General features: G+C 44.9%; 1 protein-coding gene across 1 annotated transcript in view; it reads left to right on the top strand.

Moving 5' to 3' along the window:
- Positions 1–26,807, top strand: part of CYFIP1 (cytoplasmic FMR1 interacting protein 1) — a 1,181,635-nt gene that overhangs the window by 108,357 nt on the left and 1,046,471 nt on the right. Inside the window, 1 exon segment of the mRNA XM_069636612.1 lies at positions 5,602–5,725. Within this exon segment, the coding sequence (XP_069492713.1) occupies positions 5,609–5,725 (117 nt within the window). The 5' untranslated portion in view covers positions 5,602–5,608.

Raw genomic sequence — 26,807 nt, 5'->3', positions numbered from 1 at the left:
CGTTAGCCAGCAGATTCCCCTAATTGGGGAGCCTGGGAGATGCGTTCTCATTCACATGGGAGGGCCTTTTCCTCTACGCGTTTCACCTGATACTGCTGCTGCTACATGTGATCAACACACTCAAACGTTGCCATAGAAAGACTATTCTCATCGCCAGATCTGGTATCAAGAGCTTCTCCGAATGGCGGCAGAAGCAGCCATCAGGCTGCCTCCTCTTCCCAACCTCATTTCCAGAGAAGGAGGAGCTATATTGCACCACAATCCAGCCTCGCTGAAACTCACAGCATGACTGCTGTAGCCTTAGAATTGGGACACTGGCATTCCCCTGGAATGCAGGAAGGGTCCTGGCCATGGCTAGAGCATTCTCTACGCTTTCATGTTACGGCCATAAATGGAAATGATTCACTGTGGGGCAGGACTCAAGGGATCGCATCTCCTAGGCATCACAGCTCCACAACTTCTGCCATACCTGTTGTTCTTGGCCAAGGCTGGTCTGGCCCATGCATCTATCAAGTTGTATCTCACGGCCATTTCCTGTTACAAACGATCATCGGGCAGACCCTCTCTGTGGTTTCACTGACTTGTCAAGGAATTTCTGAAAGGTCTTTTCAGAACTTTTACTGCCAGTCAAGGCTCCTGCTCCGGCGCTCAATTCTGTTCTTACTAAGCTCATGGACCTCCATTCGAGCCTTTGTCTTTCCATGCTACAAGGGTGGTATTGCTGACCCACCCCTCCTTCATGTCTGAATTCCATCTCAACGATTCCTTGGTACTGCCAGTTTTCTTTCCGGACCCTTCTTCACCCGCTGAGACATCGCTGCATACGCTGGATGTTGCGCGTACCTTGAAGTTCTATGTGGCTCGCACAAAGGCTTTTCAGAAGACATCTCAACTCTTTGTAAATTTTGGGCCTGTGAATCATGGGACGGCCCTGTCGAAGGCTTCCATATCCAGGTGGCTCTCCGGCTGCATCATGCACTGTCATCAGCTGGCCGAGAGCCCATTCCAACAGAGCCATCGCTGCTACTATGGCTTTCCTCTCTGGTGTTCTCCTGCTGGACATTTGCAGGGCTGCTACATGGAGGTCAACGCACACCTTCACAAATTTCTACTGTGTCAACATGGATTCCAGGGAGGAGTCCAGAGTCGGCCAGGCAGTGCTGCGCAACCTCTTTGTTTGAGTTGAGTGCGTTCCAGGGGTAAGTGATTTTACTTCTGTTGAGCCTTGCCACCTCCCATGGTTGTGTTTTATGTACTGCTATATATTCCTATTTGTGTATGTGAATAAATGACAGACCCCATGCTGGAGAAGGAGCAAGTTACTTACCTGTAACTGTTGTTTTTAAGCTGGAAAGCAAGACTGCTCTCTTTCTACTGAGGATTCCCTGTCTGATGATAGGGAATATTCATAAGCATGTTACATCCATGCCAGACTCATGCTGGAGAACAACATTTACATATAAGTAACTTGTTCTTACCCTCGCTGGGACTAATCATCAGGCTGGCAGTTGCCATGGCCAGCCTGATGATTAGCACCAGCAAGGATAAGTAAAGTAATACTTTAAAAAGAGGTCATGAATTGTCGATGTTGGTTGTGGAATGGCACCATGAGTATGGTACCCACTAGGGAATGGAACACCCTTTCAGCGCCCCTTCCACTGCTAGGTTAATTCGGTTGGTCTTAGTTGCCTCCCCCCGCTCCTCTCGTCCATCCACTGTAATCCCCATCTGCTGCTCAGCAGTCCAAGGCCCCAAACTTTAGAGGGGAAGGGTCGTAAGCAGCCATCTACGTGCCAGTTCAATTCAGTTCTCCTCCGTCGGATGCCAGAGGAATCTGGTTGTTTTGAAGCTCAGAACTTGGCTCTTAACAAGACTATAATTAAGCCCACTCCATAAGCAACATCCCTGCTTGCCTCCTTGACGCGTGGGCTGGCTGAACTATAGCCGAGTGTTTGTCCGCCGCTTCTACAATTTCAACTTTGCATGCTGCCGATTGGGGAGGGGGGGGCTTGGGGTGGGGTCTTAGGGCTCTCTCTGCTCTTCGGTTCAGTTTGAGAACACAGTTTAATAATGCTTGTTTTGTTTAGTAAGGCCGTTGGCTGAATTCATTTTTTTATGTTCACTCACCCAACACTAATAATAATTTTATCCCAACGACTTTGATGGCACTGATGCAAAGCAACCGCAATAAAAAGCTTCCATGAAATTATTTCTGAAACTCAATTTGCAAGTTTTCATTTTATTCGAGTTTTTGTTGCCATTTCAAAGGCAGTGTTAAGCATATCTGCCTTGTAGTATTTTCATGTTATTCAGGGTGTAAAATTTGCAGTCATGACTAGTCATTGGCTACTGATATTTGCCCCTTGGTGTGCAAGACATGGTGTGCTGTGTATGTATAGAATTGAGGTGGCTGGTGAGTGCAGGGTTCGAAATTGCCAGTAGCTGGGAGCTATGTTGCTCCTGGTTATAGCCAAGGAGAGCCTGGTTACCTTGAAACCAAGAGCTACCAGGAGCTACTTGCGATACAAACAGATAAGTAATAGTAACTGTGTAGGTTTGGAAATGTGTATGAAAGAGAATAAAGGACAAACCAAAAAGACATTTAAAGCATATTGGATAATGTATGATGGACACAAAGTTAGAATGTGAATGTTATGCACAAGTTAGATTTGCGGAGCACTATGTACTAGCTGCTGGTTCTTGTTAGGGAGAATTCTCATAATTGGCTGATTTCCCTTACCTAATGAGTCCCTCAGCAGCTTTGCTGGATTTCTAGTATTTATTATTTTCACCTGGTAAGAGTGTGAGCCTTTTTCACACTCTTACATGTGTTTTGCCCTGTGCGTTTTTACCATTCTGTGTGTTTTTGGGCTCTGGAGCCTCACCTACTCCATGAGCACCACTTTTTGTGTTTGTTACACAGCACCTTCGGTGCAGTGACACAGGGTTGTCTTTGAGACTTCCCACTGACTCCATTTTTCTGGGGCTGACTACTGTCCCCCAGAAACATGTAAAGTTGCCATTTACTTTATATAGTCACTTTAAACTACAGACCCAGTACACCCCATCTTATATGGAGTACTGGAAAGGGTTAAATCCTAACCTTTTTTGTCTGTGCCTCTTGGAGCCTTGTTTCACTCCCTTCACTTTAAGACTTGGCTGGTGGCAGTGGTATCTACCGTAACTTTTGTACCGCGATTATATTATATAAACGTGGTATTGTTTTAGGCTATTATTTTAGCCTCGAACATAAACCTGCTTGACCAAATACATTTTATTTTGGCTCCGGCTGGGTTTATTTGCCATTGCTTTTTGTTAAAATCTTTCTTGTGTTTTTCCCTGTGCGCCAAACCGGCGATGATTCCTTTGTTTGCTGTCTTTTCGCGGGCTTGCTTCTGTACAGAAGCCCTCCTTAAGGTGCCTGATAGTCTAGGTAGGCAGGATGTGAGGGAGGGCTCTTCGGAGCCCTGCCATGGGTTCCCTTGGTAACCCAAGTCACACTCTTGTCTGATTGGCTAAAGGGACTGGCCTTGTCAGGCCAGTCACCCTCCTGTGTGATTGACAGCCAGGCTGTATGAATGGGGGAAAACTGCATAAAAAGCAGGTCTCAGGGACCGGAAGAGCATAGTCGCCACTGGAACGAAAGAACCAACAAGGAACTGGAAGAAGAGGACCCCTACAACTACTGAACCGCCCGGTGAAGCCCTGCTGCAGGTCCGAATCTCCAAATCCGACGACAGAGAAGATCCTCCAGGAAACTTCTTCACTTGAGCTGGTGGGACCAACCAGTTTGCCCAAACTACAAGCCAGGAACCCTCTTCTGGTCGAATTTGCTGTACCGAGCTATAGTGGGCCGGATAGCCAGGAAGGTCGGACCCTGCTTGGGTTTTAAGGAGCACACCTTTTATTTGTTGTTTTGCTCTTCTGCTGGTTTCTTCCCTGGGTGGCGCAGGACCCTCCAGTCTTCCTACTTCGTGTCAGTCCGACAGTCGTTTCAGGAACTGTGAGCTTGCAGGAACCACCAGGAACGTCCGCTTCAGCTCCCTCTGCGTTTTAAGGAACTGTGCAAATCCGGTTGTCTGTTTCGTTCAACCATGGTGAAAGTGTTTGAAATCTTTCTCCAATCCGAGGGCTTGTCCTTCTCTTCTCTTTGAACTAACTTTTCTACCAGCCAACCTCGTCCGGAATCTGTGCTACGAACTTTACCGCGAAGTACACTGTACTGTATTATCTTGAGCAAAAGATTTTTGAACCATTTACTTTGGCCCTAAGCCTTTTCTATCTGATTTTAACCTTGTAGTCTCTCTTGTTCAATTGCCCTGAGTACTTAGTTGGTTTTGCCTAATTTCTAATAACCTTGTCTTTCCCTCCCTTTTAAATCGCTGGAGTGCCATTTTGCTCTCACTTCATTTTGTGAGCTTAACTTGTCTGGAATTTAAGGGAAGTGGTGTGGTGTATTTATGATTGTGATTTTTAACTTGCTTATAATAGTGAAATGTTATACAACTGTTCAGTAAATAAATATTCTTTTACTTAGAAACCTTGAGTCTGTATTTGCCTGAATCATAGTAATTGCTGTCCTTTATGTAACTATTTGTACTGCTCACTCACTTAAGTCTGGCTGCTCCGCTACTTCTACCACTATAACTGTGTAGTACAGGCTTGTACCAAAGGTGAAATTATACTGTCACTTGTCTTAATTGTGTGTAGTGTTCCCAAAGGGTACTGCATATAATTCTGCCTAACAGTTCCCCAGATGTATCTCCTGCCTAAGGGATAATGCCTGATATCCAGGAACTGCTTTCTGCTCCTGGTCCTAAAATCCTAATTTCGATCCCTTGAGTGACTTTTTAATGGCTGGGTATTAATAGCTTGCAATTGGAATTTTTCCCTGCTGTTATTGACACAGTGGTTAATATAAATTCTTGTCTAGCATTGTCAGCGGAAGCACACCTCCCTACCCTTCTTCACACAACCCCTGCAACTTCCTATGTCTTAAGGGGCACTACCTCATCTAGCTACCTCAAAGCCATTCTCATGTGTATGTATGGCAGCTGGTTTCAAGGTGAATGCGACAAAACCAAAATCCACCCTGTTTTGCAAAATTGCAGAATACGTCTGCTTTATTATTCCTGGGTCTTTGTAAAGTTGAACACATTCCCACTGCACTTCACTCCTTCATGGCTTCCAGTCACAAAAAGTCAACTTCAAGATGATCTGCATTTTCCACTGAGCTGCCCACCATTTAGCCCAAAGCGTTCTCGTTTGTAAATTTACGAAGTGACCTCCAGCAGAGCGAACCTTCCACCACCTACTTTATATCCGGCCTCTTGCGAAGGCACTGATTGACAGGCACTCCCGTACCACTCACTCCCCATTTCTCTGAAAGTCTCCCACAGTCCTTTATAAAATATTTAGGACTGCCAGTTTTTCCCCACTGTAGATTCTCGGCAATCCATTGTCTAACTTTTCTTTCCTCTCCCTCCTGCGTTTGTTCCAATGAAATAATTATTAACCTCATGTGCAAATGTCTTCTTAGATTTGGAAAATGCAGTTTGAGCTTGCGTTCTTCAATTGACTTGCGTTTTGTTTTCTTTTCAGGGCCGCAATGGCTGCTCAGGTGACACTGGAAGATGCCTTGTCCAACGTGGACCTGTTGGAGGAATTGCCTTTGCCTGACCAGCAGCCATGCATTGAACCACCACCTTCCTCGCTGCTTTACCAGGTAGATTTTTTCTAGACTCCTTTTTAACGCAAAAATCCCACATTTGGAGTTAGAATTTAGCTTACTGAACTCTGTCAATTGTAAAGCTGTGTTGTTACAATTGCTGCATTAATGTGTCGAAGTTCTTTCACCTGTTCATCTTTCCTGTATGCTGCTGGTGAAACATATTGGAGCTTTATCATGTCTGTGTAATGAAAAGGTCAGGTTAATTACTGGTAATCATTGTTGATAGAAATGTTGGCCCCTGAACCCAGTCGGAATCAATGTGTCTTGGAGGAGGACCTGATCTTTGCTGTTGTGGTTTCCCCAGGTTTGCCCCTGTAACGTGGCATACTCCATTTGCTGGGGACCTTGAACAGATGGGGGTTCAAGAATGTGTGCTTGTAGGAAGAGTCCTAGCTGTTTTACACAGTATTTCTACTGTCTTATTCTATGTTTGCACTTTTTCCTTGAACTGGTCCCCCAAACAGCTGAGCTTGAAATCGTAGCTGCAGGACCATGGTCTTTTGGGAGGTATCTATGACCCAATCCCTCATGTGAATCGGCCTTCTCTCAGATATGAATGTTCCAAAACTACTGCCAACCCGGGCGCTGTGGAAGTACACCCGGTCAGGCTAGAAAGCACAGAGAACATTTCAGGTGAGAGATAATTAAAGAAATGGTTCGGTCAGAAATTTTTATTGCAAAAAAAGATGGCCAATAATAAATAAAATTGATTGGCACTTTTTTTTTAAGTCCCTATGTAAAATTTTGAGTAAATGAAGCTCAAAGGGAAGCACATCGGGGCATCCATTTTTTTGCAAAATGAATGCCCGCCTGTGCTTGCTTTTGCGGCACTAAGGAAGGAAAAGCCAGCCAGCTGTAGTAAACAAAAGCTACCACTGGGTGGCTTTTCCTTCATTGGTGCCGGGACTCAGAGGACGCAGACCGGAGACTACAGGCAGAAAAGCTGCAGCTGCATCTCGGTAAGTGCCATTTTTTTTTTAAAAGCACTAGCTGCGGTTCTTTTTCTAAGTTTTCCGGGTTGGAGGAGCCCGGAAAACTTAGAAATAAAACCGCAGCTTTAAAAACGTTGTATTTATGTTTGCGGTAGCTTTTGAAGCTACCGCAAACATAAATACAACATTATTGTGTTTGGAAACGCTGCGGTTTTTCTTTCCAAGTTTCTCAGGCTCCTTCGGCTCGGACGAGCCTGAGAAACTTGGAAAGAGAACCGCAGCCTTTTCGAAACACTTACCGAGATGCAGCTGCAGCTTTTCTGCCTGTAGTCTCCGGTCTGCGTTAGTTATTAGTGCCGCAAAAGCGATCACAGGCGGGTATTGATTTCACAAAATGGATGCCCCATGTGCTTGCTTTTGTAAATTTTGAGCTTCAATTGCTCAAAATGTTACATAGGGACTTAAAAAAAAAAGAAAAGTGCCAATCAATTTTATTTATTATTGCCTATCTTTTTTTCCAATAAAAATGTCTGACCGAACCATTCCTTTAAGAGCTTTCACCTAAAAGTGGGTTTAGCTTGGTCCTGAAACTTGGAAGGGAAATGTGGTTGGGCCATGTCCACTCTCACAGAATATTGTTGCGCATGTCCGAAGAGAAGATGCCTTCTTAAGATACTTTCTTTAATTGTCTGATATTATGTTATTTGGCATTTATACAGCACTCTATATATCATTAGTATGATCTCAAAGCGCTGGTAGGTTCCAAAGAAAATCGCCAAGTTCCCGAAGGCGGCTAAACAACACCGTCCAAAATGCGGGGCAGAAAATGTGGGGATGGTTCACATGTTTTGGGCCTGCCCTGAAATCACAAGATATTAGGAGGAGATAGCAGACCGACTGGCGGACAAAGGGATTAGACTGGGGCTGGACTCTCTGTGGGCGTGTTTGGTGGGGGGCTTCCCTAGACTGTGTAAACTTAAGCATCTGAGCAAGCTTAAAGACCTTGCTTATATTTTGGCTAAGCGCAGGACCGCCATGGGGTGAAAGGCACAGGAGAGACCCAAGATAGAAACCTGGTGGATGGACCTCCTAAAGTGGGCTGATGCTGAAACGGTGGTCTGGAGGGAGGCGGCTTGCAGAGGGGATCAAGAGGAAGCCGGAACACTGATGGAGTGGAAGCACCTGGTGGCATCATTGACAAGTCCAGAGCCTGAGACATTGGACACAGACAATTCAACGGATGAGGATACTGGAGAAACAGTTGTGTACTAAGATACTGTGGTTGTTGAACGTGGAAGGGGATGTGGGGAGGGGGGTTTGTAGTTTTTTTGCACCATGTTGAGGTGCACTGTTCATAGTTGAAAAACAATAAAAACTTAATAACAAAAAAAGTGCTTGTAGGTTGAACACCCTTGGTGACCGTAGTCTAGGTCAGTTGAGAGAGTACGGTGTTGAAGGGTGCTTGGGTGCACCAGTTATGTATGCAGCTGTTGTAATTGCCTGATGGTAGCTGCATCCTAGCATTACGAGTTGTGGTATTGATATCTGTTGAATGTGTGCAGTCTGGCGGGTGGACAACAAGCCTGGGTTCTGGCTGCATTAGGCCCGTGGGACGCTTATGTCTGCAACTAGGCCGGTTTGTCGTAGGATATAGCGCGTTTTATTGGAATGATGAGGTGTTCATGGGGTAATGTTTGTATGTGAGCAGCTAGGCCGAAATGATTGAGGGGTGTAGCTGAACTCCAATTGTGCGATGACGTAGAGTAGAAATTAAGTATAGTGATATGGGAGGAGAGTATTTGTGTGGAGTTATGATCTAAGGAGATCGACTTCGGCATTTCAGGCATGTGGTTGCTTAATAGCGAATTAATAAGCTCATTCATTGATGACATTGTTCGGGATCTCATTGAGCATTAGTTATTGGGTTGCTAGGGTTCAATCGCTTCAGAAGGTCGTGGTTGGCATTACGGAAAGAGACAAGTTTTTAGAGCTTTGTGGAAAGTCATATAGTCTTTGATGTGTCGAAATATTAGGGGGAAGCGAGTTCCACAGAGTTGGGGCAAAGTTTGAGAAGGCGGATCCTCCGATCCTGATAGTTTGAGGTTAGAATCACTAGACTCCGGCAGTGCTTTATCTTAGGGTATGGTTTTATCTTTTCTTGTAGGTATAATGCTCTGGTCTTGTGCACTGCTCGGTGAATGATGCATAGGGTCTTGAAGGTGGCCCTTCATCCGAATGGGAGCCAGTGGAGGGTACGGAGAGCTGGTGAGATGTGGTCTCTTTGACCCAGGGCAAGAAGCAGTTTTGCAGCAGCGTTTTGGGCTCTTTGGAGTTTGTTGAGTTGCTATGCCGGGGCTCCTAGATATAGGAAGTTGGCATAATCCAGTCTCGTCATCACAATAGACATAACAGCGGCAAGTCTGTTCGGGTATGAGAGGTAGGGAAAAATGTGTCTGAGAAGTTTGAGGTGGTAGTGACAGCATTTTAACACGTTGTTGATCAGACGGGGAAGAGGCAGGCCCGAGTCCATAGTGCAGCCTAAGTTTTTTACTGTATCGGAGGGGGAGAGGGTGGGCTGAGGGTTGGGGGCCATGGGAGCAGGTGAGCTAGCAGAGCAGTATTGCTGCACACCAAGATTTTATCTTTAATATTCACCTGGTAAAAGTCTTGTGAAAAAACTCCAAGTTGTGTTTAGTATGTTACAAGGAATACTTGGGCTTCTTGTCAAATCCGGAAATCCAGCTATCTTAAATGGGTAAAATACAATATATCAAGATGTTTCTAATACTGTAATTTATTCTTACCTATATCTATGTTGCTTATTAAATGTAGGCCAAACCTTAGAATAGAAGGTATCCAATGCTTCAGCTGTGTCTTCCCATTACTGCCCCACTCAAAGAACTTTTCACATAGGTAAAGAATTCTAAAAAATCAAAAATCAAATAAACCATAACCATTGACGCTGTCATCAAGAAGACTGCATGTCTGTCTACCATAGTGTGTGCAGTATAGGTATATTAAGGGAATCTTACCCCACTCCAGGATGCTCTTGTCTAATTTGGTTCCGACAGACTGTATTAGACGCCTTGTCATCCAATCACAAACACCCTCAATGTTCTATGTCCCCATGTATCATGTGCAATTCTATACATCAAGACGCTCCTCTGTATATATGTATATTAAAGGGAGGACATTGCTTGTCGTCTTACCCTTCCACTACATCCATGCTTGTCCCGCGTCTTTCTCCACTGAGTCTCGACTGCTTCCCAAATTGGCTGCTATTTATGGTGTGACATCACGTCGCAAGGTCGGGAAGGGGGTTGGTGCCTGACTTGAGAATTCTTAGGATAATTTGGGTATCCTCAGCGTAGCTGTAACAGGAGATGTTGTGCATGCAGATGATTCCAGGTACAGTGGTTATATAGAGGTTGAACAGGAGGGCAGACAGGCATGCGCTTCGGGGCACTCCAGTGTTCACCGAGTGAGCAGATGAGACCTAGGGGGAAGAGGAGGGTTCTTTGTTTCCTGTTGCTTAAGAAGGAGGCAGTCCATTTGAGAGCAGTGCCACGGATTCCATGGGAGTGAAGGCAGTCAAGGAGGATTGAGTGGTTAACCATGTCAAAGGCTGCAGAGAGATCGAGGAGAATCAAAGCTGCGCAGCCTTCAGAGCCTGCAGTGACCTTGAGAAAATCCCAGATCAATATCGGTGGTTTCAGTTCCATGTCGCGGTCTGAAGCCTGATTGTGCAGGGTCGAGGAGGCAGTTGGATTCTACAAAGGAGTTGAGCTGGGAGTATGCAGTCCGGTCAATGAATTTCGTGCGAAATCTGGTGTTGGAGATCGGTCTGCAGTTCTTGGGGTCAAGAGGGTCAAGGGATGCCTTTTTTACAAGAGGCTTGACATGCACTATTTTGAAGGCATCAGGGAAGATGCCAGAGGTGAGGGATTCCTTCAGAATGGCTCTTGCATGTTCTCCTGCGCAGGTAGATGAGAATATTTATTACAGGACAGATGCTGGGCAGGGGTCGTGGGGTTACCCAGAGGGTTTGCTGGCAGATAGGTCAAGGAACTTGTCTCTGGTGATGGGTTTGAAGGAGTCGAAGGTAGGAAAATTGGGCTTCGGGGCAATGGGATCATGAGGGGTCGGTGAAGGGGAGTGGGCGGAGGAAGGACATTTTGATGTTAAGGGGTGTCGTCCTGTCCAGAGAAGTGTTGTAGAAGTGTAGGGAGAGGGAGTCGCAGAGTGATTGTGTGGGGGTGGATTGTGTAGAGGAGCAAGTGGGTTTGACGAATTCTGATATGATCACGTGGAGTTCTTTGCTGGGGATGCCACAGTTGAGAATTTGTTTATTGTAATAGGCTGTTTTGGGTTTTCGGATTTCAGCTTTGTAGTTACGTAGGTGTAGGGCGAACATGGATCTGCTGAGATCGGTTTTGGATGCTCGCCATTTGCGTTCAAGAGTTTTGTTTTTTGGCATTCCTCAGGAGGGGCGTGAACCATTTGGGGAACGGTGCATTGTGTGAGGAAGCGGGGCGCAAGGGGGTGAGAGGTATTAGTGATTCATTAAGCCAGGAGTCGATGTTTAAGGCTCTATTGGGGGGGCATTGCAGGAGGGTGAAGGAGGGCTTCGGCTAGGTTGGGAAGGATCTTGACTTTGGTCCAGCATTTGAGATCATGGGGGAGGTCTGGGGGAGCTGTAGGAGGGTCAGGGGTGTGCATAGAGAAAGGGATGGTAAAGTGGTCTGTCCAGATGAGTGGTTTGGGACTGGATAAGTAAACGAGGTCATGGGAGCTGAAAATTGTATCAAGGGTGTGCCCACCCAGTGCTCCAGATAAGATTTTGAGGTGGGAGTATTTTACTCCCTATTTTTTAAACTTTGAGAGTAAATGTGATTTTTAGGAGAGTAAAAATGACTTCTCCTTTGCAAGAGGGTAAAATGTATGACATCCAGCCGACGTGTGCAAAAACTGTATGGAAATCATTACTATGCGGCAGCTTTCTGCATTGTGGCAGAATGCACCTTTCATTATTTCTCTAAGGTCTGGCCATTTGATCTCTCCTGTATATATTTAAATGTTACAATCACAACAACCTACCCAATTACATAGTAAAGCAAACATGAATTGTATTGTGTGTTTTGCGGTTTGATGATAGAATTGTCTTTTGATGTTTTATGAAAATCCTCTTTTTCTGGAGCTATTACTACCTAATGGTAGGCCAATGTTATGATACAACAGTGCAGAGCGGCAAGGAATATATGCTAAATTCTATATCTAATCTCATGGTCAAATGGTTATTTATATAGCACTTTTGACAAAGTGCTGTACATAGAACATATTTATCACAATTATCACCAAACCAAAGTCTGTACTCCTTTATCGACCTTGAAAGGATGAAAGGCTGAGTTGGAATTGCCGGGATTCAAACCTGCAACCTACAGATCACGCACAGATTGCAGCAACGAGTGCCCAACCGGCTGAGCCATCTTGTTGGCTAACATCCTTCAGAGGTATTGACTGACGGATAATAATCACAGTACCTAGATGTTGGACGAACCATTCATGAAGCGCTACATAAAGTTAAATACCTATATAGATTATCACTGGGACTGGTTTTTCTGAGTTTCTATTATTACCAATGTAACTTTAATTTGTTCACTTTTGAACAGCGCTTGCACTTCCTGGAGAGTCAGGTTTTGGATGTTTTAATTGTAGATTTGTGAGGCTAGAACACCTGTGATTTATGTAATGACAATCACTCACCCTTGATCAGAGAGACTGCTGCCACTGACCATTTATAGTAATGTACCGTAAAGTAGACTGTGCATTGTCATCATTTTACACACTGTTTTTATAAATAGAGTGTAAATTAAATTAGAAGTGTAAATTATCTGCCTCCGCATGATTAAGCACACAGCATAGGAACTCTGAAAAATACAATTGTGCAATACTGGTTTGCCTTCACTGGAAATAAAAGCATCATTTGTTAGAAATATAAATTCTCAATTGCAACTTAGTTTTCCATCTTAATTATACAATCCTAAACTTCTAGGAAAATATGCACAGTGCTTCTGAAGCTGAATGGAAAGAAACCATTCCTTTTAACACAGTGTGCAGTTTCTTTTTTTGAAAGGCTTCAAATAAATACATTCTGTTTCAGAGGTGGCTTGCAATTACATCCATGTAGATAAAAATCAAAAGAAGCCTTCTGGTTTCTTTCAAGTAACCTGACATTTGCACTGCCCTCTGCTCTAAACCTGTGTGTAAATGTACACAGGAAAATGATAAAGCTGTCATTTTTACATGCGTAAAAAGGCCTGGTACGCCCCTTATCTGGAGGCCTGTGCCCACCTGAGTGGGTTGGACCTGTCGTATGATGGGAGAGATTGAGCGCATCAAGACTATCAACCAGCTGATTAGTCATTGGGTTAGTGGGGATATCGAACCAGATATTAGTCTCCTAGCAGTGTAAGAGATGGGTGATTTACTTGAATCGTAGCTATTGAATCACAGTGGTTGTTGGTGAAATGTCTGTCATATCCAGGGGGTCTGTAGATGAGGAGGAAGCTGTGGGTGAAGGTAGGTGGTAAAGATAGTTTTACTAGAAGGGATTCACAGGAGGCAGTGCATGTCTGGGATTCCACGAGTGAGATGGAGAAATGACGATTGAAGAGGACTGCCACTACGCTGCCTCTGGAGGGTCTACTGTGGGCGATGAGCGAGTAGACAGGGGGGAAGGCTTTGTGTGCTACAGGGGAGAACCAGATTTCGGTAATAAAAATTAGGTCCGGCTTGTTAGGCGATAGGTCGTCAAAAATGCTGTGTCTGTTTCTTGCTATCGAGCGAGCATTAAAGAGGATGCATGTTACTTTGTGAGGGAATGTGGGTTTTGTGGTGCTCATCGGAGTGGGAGCTTTAGGGACATGGCCGTCTGGTGGGGTGGTGAGAGTGGTAGGAACAATTGGGTGTTGAGACAGGTTTAGGTGAACGGGAGGGGCTGGGTGCATTGGGTGCCTCTGGTGCCGGAGTGTCTGCTGAGATGGTTACATCGATTGGGTTGGGGGGGGGTGGTAAGAGTAGGCTGGCGGAGCTAGGAATTTGAGAGACAAGGGGTGGCTCAAGGGGAGTTGGGGGCAGGGGTGTATGGGTCAGATGGTGTGAGGGGGTTTAGGTGGGCAGATTTTGAAAGGAGTCTGTGGGGCGAAAGGAGTTTAGGTGTACAGGGTGAGAAGTCGAGAGAAAGCGGATGGAAACTGGGAGAGGGGAGTGCAGGGGGTAGGGGAGTGAGAGTCTGGGAGGGAGGGCTGAGGAAGAAGTGGTGAGGAGTAGTGGGTCACGGGAGAGGACCAGTCACGTTTTCTGCATTCCGTGGGATTTAGTTCCATAGGGGTGTGAGAGAGGGTGGGAGGGAGATGAGGCTATCGTTCTAGCAAGGGTGAGTCGCGCTACTTTCAGAGAGGGTAAGGTATGTAAAGGGGGTGGTTTGTTGGCTGGGGTTGAGTAGGGGTTAAGGAGGCTCAGGGGGGGGTATGAGAGGTTAGCGGGGGTGGTGTGTTCCTGAGTGGGCTAATGGGGGAGGGAGTGGGCCGCATGGGGGGTTGGTAGTGAGGGTGGGGAATTCCTAAGATGGCATAAGGATGGAGTGGAAGTAGAGGTTGGTTCACGCTGTTTGGAGCGCCAGAGGGCTCCTCTGGCTTGGGAGTTCGATAGAGGGCAAAGTGTACGGGCAGGGGGTATAAGGGTGTTATCAATAGATGTCGGGCGGAGAGTAGGAGTCAATGTGTTAGGCTGAGATGGGAAAAGGGGGTTAAGCTCTTGAGGGGGCAGTTGTCTGGTGCGCCAGAGTGCTACACTGATTTTAGAGGTGGATGAGGGATGATGGTAGGAGAGTGGGCAGCCGTCGTCTGGGTGAATTGATGTACAGGGGGAATGGACATGGTTTGTGATCAGATGGGTAATAGGGGGGGGGGGGGGGTCGTGACGTTGCCAGGGGCATCAGGTAGCATGCACTGTAATGCTTCCCCATTGATCCATGCACCCTGGTATCTTGGGAGGCCACTATAGATCTATGTGACTGCTACCCATGCCCCTCTGTGTAGTGTTCCACAGACCTCCTCACTGGGCTTTGTCTCGTGTATTCGCTCCAAATGCAGAATCTGAGCATCCGGCAGATATCCTGGCCGGCGATAAACCCTACTAGGCCACCCTCCGTTCCAGCGCTCCCCCATGGTCCTGGCCCAGCAGTGGCAGCAGGAGTTAGATATTCAAATCTTCATTGCCCTGTAGCAGGGGAAATACATGGCGAGTAGAAAATGAGCCCAGCATGTCTACACCAAGGATATACCATCTGTAAGGATAGAAATACATTTGGGAAGACTCTGCATAGGTAACCATCCTTTTTAAAGTCTGAGCTGGGGGAGGGGTGGACAATTTTGATGTATAGTCCGGAGCAAGGCGGTGCATGAGCTTAAACAGTGGCATGACAATGCATGGACATGAAGGCAATGCTGATTTGACACTATGGACCAATTAAAAGTTTTAAACTGCCTTTTCTTACAGGCTGTTAGCACTCCTATCCTGCACTTTAAGAGTTAACCCCCAAAGTATGAATATAGGCATCTGTTGGAGCAGAATACCATTTTTGGGTGGGGGCGGGTGTGGGGGCTCTACTGTCCTTATCATAGGGATTTTTGCTTTTTTCCCACTTTGTTAGGATCTTTTGACCTCTGCAATCATAAGGACTTCAGGAGAAGTCCCCCTGCCACTGCCACCCTTTATTAGTATATGGTCCTATGGTAGCCTATTTCCTAGGACAAGGGTGCTTTTTCAGCAACCCATTTGGAATCCCAGAGGGTGATTATATAATCTTACATTTGTATAAGAAAGTAGGCTAGTTGCAGCTGTAATTTAGTTTTGTCTTCATCAAGGATTCAAGCTGCTCTACTCTCAGCAATTACGTTTTTGGGCCTTTTCCTTTGTTTTGGTAAATCACAAGGCAGGACTAAAATGGCTGTTAGGCAAAAACAGGCACTCTGAGGCCAGCCTTGCAAATGCATCCTCTATAATGGGTTGGGCTGCTTTTGACCAGCTCTGATGCATAATGCTTTGCTTGTCTTCTATTGGTTTCATGATGCACATTCTACACAAATTCCCAGGCACATGGGTATTTTTGTATGGCACTGGTTGGCTTGGGGAGCCAAAGGTAGCTATTGGTGTCAAGCTAAGCAGGCTCTTCTAGTGTATACCTAGGAGCTAAGTAGCTCTCAAATCCCAGCAGTTTCGAACCCTGTTTACCATTCCCCAGTATATGCAGTGGATCCAGCACTATCCCCATCCCTATAATTTTGTCAATATGCCCCAGCCTTTTCCCAAATCCCCTGTACCCCGGTGCAGTCTCACATTCAGTGCTAGAAATTGGCATCTGGATATCTAGATCTTACACATTCCACCCTATACCCTTGGTCATACTAAGTTTTTGATGCAACATGTTGGATGATCTAGATAAAATTGGAATATAGCATGTCTTGTGTCCGGATGTACATCGTTTTCCAATCATCAGCATCATAGATAATGTATTGGTTTGGAGTCCATCTGCAATCTGTCTCCATTATATTGCATAGTAGCTGTATTGTCATTCAGTAAAATTCTCTGTTTACTCATTTCCAGGTGCTTCCACCCGGAAGGATGTGAGATAGCAATTGTGAAGCTCTGGGTTCATCCGAAAATGCTGGCCCCTTCCTTAAGCTGTCCATATTGGATCACAGTGATCATCATATGCAGTCTGTCTCACAGCAACATTTCTGTAGACATAGTCCTTTATGAAATAATTCGACTAAATCTTCCCACTCTGCTGGAACCCAATGTTGCAGTGCTTTTGCACTTTTCCCTACTCAAATCTGGATACTCTACTTCAGCTGAAATTTGGGCTACGTAGTGTCGCTCTGCCATCACATTGTTTCCTTATGCCATATGAAACTAAAACTGAATTTTCTGTAGGCAACAGTTGTCCCCTTTGGATATTGCTTTTATGCACGTCGTCTCCCTCTGTAACATTTCTCCTGTCTCCCAAGAGAGCATGTTCAACTACACACCACCTCCCCATCCAACAATAGTCGAATACCGCAGTTGTAAAGCCACAGTACGTGTAGAGATCCCACATGAAGTTTGTTCTCGTACATTTCAACCCTGTTTTTCTGACTTTCCTGGGCACTTTCTTAGCCAACATCAAGTTTATCAGACCTCTACATCTATCAAATGGTGAGTGTTATCCCCCGTATGGAATATTGAAAAATAGGTACAGCAGTTCAGGAATTGTGACCAGCAATGGGTAGCTCTCTCCGCCTCTCTACTGTATGTGTCAAAGTTTCCAATGCCACAAAAGTATCTTTCGCCACCCCTTGGCCCTCCTACTCTGAAGTGTCTAAAGACATATACCTTCAAGGGCCATTCTGGAATTTATTTCACCTCTTTATTTAGGTAGTAGATTTCAGATTTGACAAACTTCATTCTTTATTCTGAGTCTTCAAAGAACTGCTTTAAACTGCACTTGGCCCCATATAAACTTTTGTGTGGCTGTTACTTAAAATATTATTCTCTTGCAGTAAGATTGTAGGCTCAGTACTGTTTATATTACTGCCCTTGCTGTTCATTTCCTTTCATAATGGATAGGAGCTGTACTTCCACGGAAAAGAACAGTAGTTAATGGGGGGAACCCTTGTTGGGTTACTCTTGAGTCCGAATTCAGTAGACTACTCGACCTTTGCTCTTACATTTGCACACAGATTTCACTATATAATCCCTACCATCCTGCACATATACTCTCCCATATTTTTCCTTCTAACAAATATCCTCAGGTAGGCCCGGCATAAAGATTCAAATGCTTTTCTCTGCAAACAAAGGCCACAAAACATCTTTACATTGTTTATCCACCTCATCCAACATATTAATTAGTTTCCTGATATTGGGTTATGTTGCCTGCAGGTATAAATACTAAATGGTCAGTCTGGAGAAGCGAGGGCATCGAGGCCAATATTCTATTAGCAATAACTTTTGCTAGTATCTTAGCACCTGCATTTATAAGCGACAGCTGGTGATATGAACCTCATGTGGCTGGATCCCTACAAGGTTATACAAACACTGGAATTGCAGTGGCTTCCATGGACTGAGGTATCGCTCAATATTCTTGGGTATTATCAAACACTTCAGCAAATCTCAGGGCAAACATGTCTACAAAAGATTTATGTCCCTAGCACATCTTGTCCTGGTGCTTTGATAAGTTTGCAGCTCCAGTATTACCAGTTTGACTTCAGCCTCATTCATATGCTCCTCCCATTTGTCCCTCTCTGTTTGAGGTGTTCTCTGGACCTTCATTCTGTCCAGATGTATGTCCATCTCATCCTCTTTAGTTGGTATGTCTTGTGCATTTAACCTCTCATAGAAAACCATGATGGTTCTTGCTATATCATTGGCTTTGCTATTTCTCCTGAATCTGTGCACAGTTCTATGGTAATGCTGTTACTTCTTTCCTTCCTTATCAACCATGCTAATTCCTGCCAGGGCCTTGTCAACTGTCTTTGTCCTTTCTTATTTGCGCCAGTATCGCACTGTCCCTTGCTACATCATATCTTTCCTCCAGTGTGCTCGGGTCCATTTTTGTCTCAAATTCTCAAGAATTGCCTTTCAATAACCCAATCTCTTGTTTTGAGATCCCTCTTATACATGCCTTCAAGGTATCCCAGATGGAAGTTCCATTAACCCCCACACCATTTTTAAATGTATGTATTTATTATTGCTTCCGTCGCACCTATGGGTATGTCAAAGCCTCTAGTCTTGACCTCAATCAGATTTCTTCCATGTGTTTCCCCCATGTACTCCAAACTGTCACAACAGCGGTGTGATTTGATCCCGTTCTAAGCATAGTGCATTATCGGGTTCATCCAGCATGGTATTCAAAGTTTCGACTAGGAGCTATCCAAATTCCTATCAACCACTGCGTTAAAGTCCCCCGGTCTTATTTTTGTTCTGTCCCAGGACGGTAGGCATATTTTAAAAACCTCAACGTTTTGGAGAGTCCACATTTGGATCATACAAATTAACAATTGGGATCCATTCCTAAACCAACTGTCCTTGCACCACCATCAACATGCCATCTCCACCCACTGTAACACATTCCCCAATAAACGGCTGTGACTTGTGCACCAGAAGTACACATCTTGAGCCCAAAGAATGAGTCCCGATATCTTACTGTTCCCCTCGGAGAACATTTGTTGTGTTCTTTCTAGTCAAATGCGTCTCGATAGACGTGCAATCATTTTTTCATTCTATATATGCACAATTATTACACCGAGGAATTTGAAATATTGTCACATGATTTATTAAAAAAACAAATGTGTCATCAGTAAACATGCTGTAACAAACATATTCAATTCATAAGCAATCATCATGGATACTAGCAACTGGGTATGCACATGTAAGCATCGCCTTCTAAGCTGGTGAGCCTTGTGCAAAATAATTCTCAGTGTGAAAACTGGCTTACTTCGGCAGTCTCAAATTGATCAAATACCATGGTGGTTTAAGCATGATTTTAAATTTGATTTGGCGAATGTCCGTGCAAATTGGATAAATGAGAAATGTTGAAATGTTTCACCAGTTCTATAGCCGAACACACAGTGATTACTCGCATAAAGGTTGCCATGCTGGCCAACAGAAGCATAACTAAACACATTTTCACAAACTGCTGTTGAGAGATTTTTTTTTTAACAATCTTCCAAGTGCCCAGAGTATGTATCTTTCACCACACATTTTGATTAATAATCTTTGCCCCTTCCCATAGATCTGGCAGTCCAGTTTAAACAGCAAATTCTTTCACGTGTAGTCTATGGAAAATACCTAATGTATGTCGAGTTTAGAACGTATGACTGTGCATCTTTATACCACCTTTAGATTGGGGTTTTCCTGACAGAGAATCTAATATTGTGAATGTTTCAAGCATGCTAAATGCTTAATACGCATTAGATCTGATTGTGGTTGGAACGCTGATGTATGGTGCACTTCTCAGGAGGCCAAGCACTTTTCTCAGATAAGTGTTTTCTGTAATCTCTGATTTAGAGAGATGACTGTGCCCCCTTGTTTCAGCTCCATACAAAACAGTGGGTATTGTTTGCATTTTGTATACCTGTATTGTGTAGTCTTTATGGCACTATTACCAAAAGAATATGGTAATCTCAAAGTAGCTTAATTGGTATAGGCTAATGAATTTTTGTTGATGTTCAATCTGATTTCTCCATGTCTCACCCCTGCTATTGTGAAGACTTCAATAAGCAAATTGCTCAACTTCTCTCTTGCTAAGATAATTGTAAACATTTTTTTCCAATTAAACTTTTTCTTTTCAATGACAGTCATACAAGGGAGAATACATAGAACATAAACTTCTTTCACATAACTCCCCTTTCTCCCCCATCCCTTTCCACCCTCCCCATTTTATTGTTTCATAACCTGATCCCACCTTCCCAAAAAGATAGCACTCAATCCATAACATGAACCTCCTTTTAAAACCTTGCACCGTTCCTAAACAACACAACTGAACGTCTTGCCAGTCCTTCCCATAAGCCCCTCTGCTTCCTATTTCACAGACTTCCTCTATTCTCTGGGCCTCATTACGACCCTGCTGGTCTGTAATTAACGTGATGGTAATTCAGTTTACCGGCACGTTTCCCCACCGCCAGAGAACAAGTTTGCCGGTGGGGTGGCCTGATTTACCTCCAGCCAAGAGCTGGAGGAAATTCTGGCAAAGTCGGGCATCCCATCGGCAAATAAACAGCCTTATTACTGGCACAAATATTAGCGGTGCCGGTAATATCGGCAATCCCCCATGGAGTATGGACCCCATGGAATGGGGATTACATACCCTTGCCAGCACCTGTAATATGCCGGAATTATCGTCTGATCAAGGGCCAGTGTAACAGTTGGAAGGGAATCCAATAAGTATTTTGACAGATAACTGGAGTCAATTTGTGGGGAACGTGATGGGAGACATTTGAAGAGGATGGGAGTGAAGCACAAAAGAACAGCCTTACGTCATCCAGAATCAAATGGTATGGTAGAGAGAGTAAATAAGAGTATTATGGATGGTGTGAGGATGGCAGGCATATGTGGAAGGAGCAAGAAGGAAGCGGTGATGGAGAGAATTTGTGCCCTCAGGATGAAACTGCATGAGGTGATAGTGAGCCCATTTCAGATGAGGAAGAAAAGCAAAAACCATGATGTGACCTCTTTGGCTAGGTAGGGCAAAAGTATCTAAGATGGTAATGGAGGGTGTGAGAATGAAGTTGCGTATCAGAAAGGAAAAGGAATTGACAGAGGCAAATCCAAGAAGGCCAAGGAAAGAGATCTGTTGGTCTAGGAGATTGGGTGAGAAGGAAAGATTTGTTCTATTCGGATCCTGTACCAGTGGAGAAGGTAATGAAGAAAGCGATACGGACAGTGGTGTCTTTAAGTGATCTGCTGCCAGATTGTGCACTGTCACCAAATTATGTTCCTTCAGCAGACTCCGCCTTGGCCAAACTACACCAAACTACACCTGTTCACCACCATCTTGTCCCAATTTGGCTCCATGAAAACAAGGATGTTTTAAGGATGAGGGGGATTAGAAAGTTATCACAATTACTCTATTGTCCATGATCTTTTATGTTATGCTAGTTGAAAAAATGGTGTGTTTACAGGTCTCGCTGGCCTGAATTTGGAGAAGGCAGTGTGTTCTACACTTTAGTGCACCAGAGGTACTTTTTCATGCCAACTGCCTACTTTTGGTTAGGTCTGAGAACAATCTTTTAGAGGAAGGAATGGGAAAATAAGTTGTCTGCCAACTGCACACAAGTGAAGGCAGGGCTTTGAACAAGGAATTTTGGTTTCAATTGTAATATCTCGTTTCTCCCAAGTTACCTGCATCACCCCATGAGAAGCACCTAGACTGGTCTGTAATCAGAATGTTTCAGGTAGCATAAGTCTTCTCAAATGGTAAAGTTTACATATGATATATATGCAGGAGGCACAGGCACACCTTTAAAAAAGAAATGTGGTTGAAAAGAACGGAATCTCCTTCTCGTGGTTACAGCTACGGTGCTATTAGACGGCATAACGTTGATAAGGTAAGTTACCACATGCTGCAGCCCATGTACCTCCAATCCCTTGGGTTGTAACGCCATAAAAAGATGGCAAAATCACAAGTGAAAGTTGTAAACTCTGCCTGGTCATACACACCACAGAGGAGTAAAGACAGTTAGAGAAGACTCTTGAAACTTCTGGCTGGACATTCTCTTGGTGCAGTAATGATAGGGGAATCCCTGCACATTCATGGGTGGAAAGCAACAGCATTCTTCGTAGCTGTGCATGCAGATTCTATTACAAATTAAGTGGTTCATACTGTTTACATCATTTCTGTTTGTGCCATTGCCCAAAATACCCCAAGAGGGAAACTGAGTAGTTGGTCGGGCTTTCCAGCACAACACTACCTTTGTGGGTGTGGGTTAGGCTCTGGGTCTTGCCAGCTTGCGTTTGTGACAATTTAGAGTTGGTTGGACTTTACAATATGTGGTAACTTTTTGAGATTTGTGTTTTATAGGTATAGATTGTCTGTTATTTGAGGTACTGTTTCAGAGTAGAAGTCCTGCCTTGTATTTAAAATGGTATTCATGTAAAGGTTACTTATAAACGTAACTATTAAGCATTGTATGGCATACATTGCAGTTGTTCTCCTGGTAGTACTGAGTGTGCAGGTGTATGTCATCAAAGACACAAACTCAGCAGGGATGCCATTTGCATGCTTAGCGCTGGGCAGCCTCTGTAGATATGGCTGAAGGCATATCTTGATGGGGCACCTCCGACCTTCATTCTTTGCAGTTGTAAAACAGTGTGTACCTTTGGCACAACTGTTTTTTTCCTCTCCCACCATCCTGTGGCTTTGGCTATCATTTTACAGGATTTTTGAGGCACTTGCACATTTAGATGTACTCTTTGCCATTTTAAATTCTGCACAAACTAGTTAATGCATACACCTTTCAGGCAGCCACAAACCTCCGAAATGTGGGGTTGGGGAGGGAAAGTGGTACTTGCTTCTTAACATTATTGTAGTGCCCACCTATGGGAACTTTGTGCTTGACTTGAGAATAGCTATGTTTTTAATATTGTAAAATGATGCATCATTTTTAACATTTACTTTTCTGGAGGAAACCCCCTCATTTTTAAAATGGTTTAAAAAAAGCATGTCGTGTACTTGAACATAAGTGATTGCTTAACACAATGGGGAGTAGCACCAATAAACCAAATTTGCATATTAATGAGCATTTTGAGAACCTAAGAATGAACAGAGAGCTTTGTGTCATTCATGTCGGTGAGAGTTGTATGACTGAATAACTACATAAGTAAATACCTGCTGCACGTTGGGTTTAGTACACGTTTCCTTTTTTCTTTTAAACAAGAAACCCTAACAATACAGCTTTTGTAAATGTCAAGCATATATATAAGATTGACCAGAATAGACTTAATCTGTCAGAGTGCAATGATTGCTAACGGCTCAAAACCACTTGAGAATTGTTGTGGGTCATCCTACGAAGCAAACTTTAATTTAAACCGTAACAATGAGTAAATGGAAATAAACTTTCTCTAAAATGCAGCTCAAGTGGCAATCTGCCACCCTAGGCCAAGGCCTAGTTGGCCTTATTGTAAATGTGTCACTGATCAAGACTAAGCACTTGAGCAGAGAGATGCAACAACATATATGTTTCGCAAGTGCTCTGACTGCAGGGTTTGAAATTGAGGGGAGCTGGGAGCTATTTAGCTCCTGCTTATAGCATAGTAGAGCCTGGTTAGCTTGTGACCAACAGCTACAAGGATCCACCTTTGGCTCACTGGGCCAACTGGTGCCTTCTAAACATGGACATGTGACATTGCGACTTCTACTGCCTGCAACTTCTACTGCCTGCAAGAGGGCTGGAGCCCTCTCCCATCTGGCTCCCTCGACCGGACGATCTACGGAGAAGCCATCACACCGTCTTCAGCACACCATACGATCCTGCAAGGTCGGCATCGGAGCCTGTCCTCACCTGCAGCACTCCACTGCTACCCCCAGCGTCCACTGCCATCTTACATTAGATGGAAATTTGCTGAAACGCTACAAAAGTCCTATTTGGCAACAACAGCCCAACCTTTAAAATGGCCGTGCCATTATCTGCCCCATTGTAGCTGCCTTACATCCATGCTATGCCATGCCAGGATTGGCTCCAGCATCAGCCATTAGCTATTGGCCAAGCCAGGTGGTGGTAGCCGGGCAATGCACCAGAAGGGATGCAGCAAAAGGGCCTGTCTGTGCTTGCCCGTGGCCGTAAGTGCCGCTGGTCGGACACGCTGCCATTACAACTGCCCTCTGTCTATGTGAGTAACCCCTTCCTTCATCCCTTTTCCTACTGTTCCTATACTTTTGAAAGTCGTCTACGCCCTTAAACCACATTCCCCGGACCCCACTTCCAGTGTGCGATCCTAGTACTGCATCTCCTCCCACCTGCATTTCCATTACCGAAGGCAATGACTCTGCAAATTAAACACTGGCACCTCGGCACAGAGCAGAGCTGAAACCACCCCTCCTGCTCCCGTTTACACTCGGAATACATCCTCTACATCATGACTCTGTCCTTACAATAGGTCTGTCCTGCTCAGTCATTACCCTGAGGTGCCCTCCCTCAGCCACCGTTCAGCTGCCCTTGAATTGTGTTGGCCTACCTACTGTTCTTGACTGCATTTTTTGCCCGCAACTAGCCACTGTTAAGCTGCCCTTGAATTGTATTGGCCTACCTACTGTTCTTGACTGCATTTTGTGCCCGCCTCTAGCCACTCTCAAAGCTGCATTTGAATTGTGTGGGCTCCAATTAATGTTATTCGGTTTTCTCAGGCACTGCCACCTTGTGTTTATGTCCACATGCTCGACTGTTGCTCTCTAGAGACCTCCATTTTCCTCACCAGTTTTACCAAGTAAGAATGATAGCCTCTTAAACTAATATTTCCATATTTGCCACTCGTCTGACACTTTGCATAGGACAGTTGCTTTTCATACCTCGACCCTGCACAAGTGTCTACTGTTTGATTTCTGTCTAACTTCTCACCTAGTCCAATAGGCGCCCCATGTCTCCAATGTATCCCACCACGCACCCACTGGCCTCATACATGCAAGCGCTTCAGAACCTACATTGCTCAACCCTAACCGGGCATCTCGTGCTAGCGCTCTTCTTCACCTTATCCACCCACCTGAACTCTGATCTGTCAATATTGCTTTCTTCCAACATGATCCAGCCCCCTTAGACCCCCCAGTTCACTATTCCAGCTGACCACACCTCCACAAGGAGCCCCATTACCACACTCTGCCCTCCGGCTCACTTAGGATCCAGGCTCGGGTCACGCACTGAACCATCACTACATCCTAGCCTTCCCAGTCCCACAGCTAGGAGGAATCTCTGGTTCGGCTCTCGCACCCGCCACGCTTATGTAACTACGTGCAGCACCACGGTCGTCATAGTCTCTGACATCCTGCCAGAAACATCATTCACAACACCTCCTCAAAGGTCTCCCACCCTCGCTCTTAATGCCATCCACATGCTCAAAACACAAACCAAGAAGCTAGTGTACTCGCCCTCCCCTCCGGTGACCACCTGCCCTCACTCCACCGCTTCTCCATCCCCCCTGCACCAAGAAAAAGGCCCTCTGCTCTTAAATGTGCACTTATAAATGCATGCTGTCTTTCCGCTCATGCCCTAGAGAATAACAACCTCATCACTTCTCGCAACCTAGATCTACTTGCTATCACGGAGACATGGCTCTATGAGGCGTCCGGTCCAGCCATCTCCCTAGCCCTCCCACCAGGCTACTCCATTCTCCAACAAGACAGACAGCTGTTGAAAGGAGGAGGGTGTAGCTCTCATTACTAAAGATGCGCTCTCTATCCGGCTATGCAACCAACTTTGGGAAGGCAACGCTGACTTCTCTCAGCCAAACTGTCCTTGTTACCCAATTGCACCATAAATATACATCTCACGTACAGGCCCCCAAGCACAGCCCCAAATTTCCAAGGCCATCTCCTCCACATACTAGGCAACAACTTAAAAAGCTCCACTAAAACTATTTTACTCTGCAACCTGAATTTAGGTCTAAATTACCCTAAAGACAAAGCAGCCGTAGCCCTAGTCAAGGAACTTGTATACTTGGGATTCATACAAAAAGTTACTTGCCCGACGCACTGCAAAGGCCGCACCCTCAACTGGGTGGCAGACCATAACTGCTCCACCACCATCATCTCCAACTCTGCCTACCCATGGATGGACCATAACTGTATTCAATTCACCATTCGTACCACACCAACCACTAAAGCGCTCACCTATGCTACTCAAGCCCAGGTTAGAAGATAAAAAATGAACTAAGGACAACCTTTGTCCTTTCTTGGATGTCATTGAACTCAAGCCCCTGTTCGCGAGTGACCCTAGCACACTTGCAGACCTCTACGCTGACACCCTCACCAGAGCCATCAACGCCATAGCACTGATCGAATGCAAAAAACAGAAAAAATCCATGCGCACTAACGCATGGTTCATAGATGAAGTACAGGCACTACGTACTAGTAAACTTAACGCATTAGCTAACTGGCACTCCAAGCCCAGTGATTCAAGGAACAATTCAAAAGGCTATCCGTTCAGTATAAAGAAGCGATTTTTAAACCAAGATTTAACTCTTTCAACCTACGGATCTCCAAGGCCAACTCCCAATCTAAGGAAATGTTTGCCATTTTCAGAGACCTTTTCACTTCTTCAACCAGCCCTGACAAGATCATTAAAGATGAAGCCTGGTGCTCTAGCATACAGGCAGCCCTGCTCAACAAAATAAAACTACTCCATGAAAAATTACAAGCACAATCCAAAGCTCTACCAATGCATGACCATCCTCCCTTGCCCAGCCTCCCCTCCTATAATCCTACCAACCTGCTCTTCTCATTCCGAGATGTGTCAGAAGCAGAAGTCCTCAAACTCCTCCAACACTTTAAACCATCTATGTGCAAAGGAGACATCTGTCCACCCAACATTATTAAAGAATGTGCTTTGGCTCCTCAT

This window comes from Ambystoma mexicanum, chromosome 7p, assembly GCF_040938575.1.
Source record: "Ambystoma mexicanum isolate Mex_15411 chromosome 7p, UKY_AmexF1_1, whole genome shotgun sequence".
Classification (NCBI taxonomy): domain Eukaryota; kingdom Metazoa; phylum Chordata; class Amphibia; order Caudata; family Ambystomatidae; genus Ambystoma; species Ambystoma mexicanum.
This window is presented reverse-complemented; position numbering and strand designations above follow the sequence as displayed.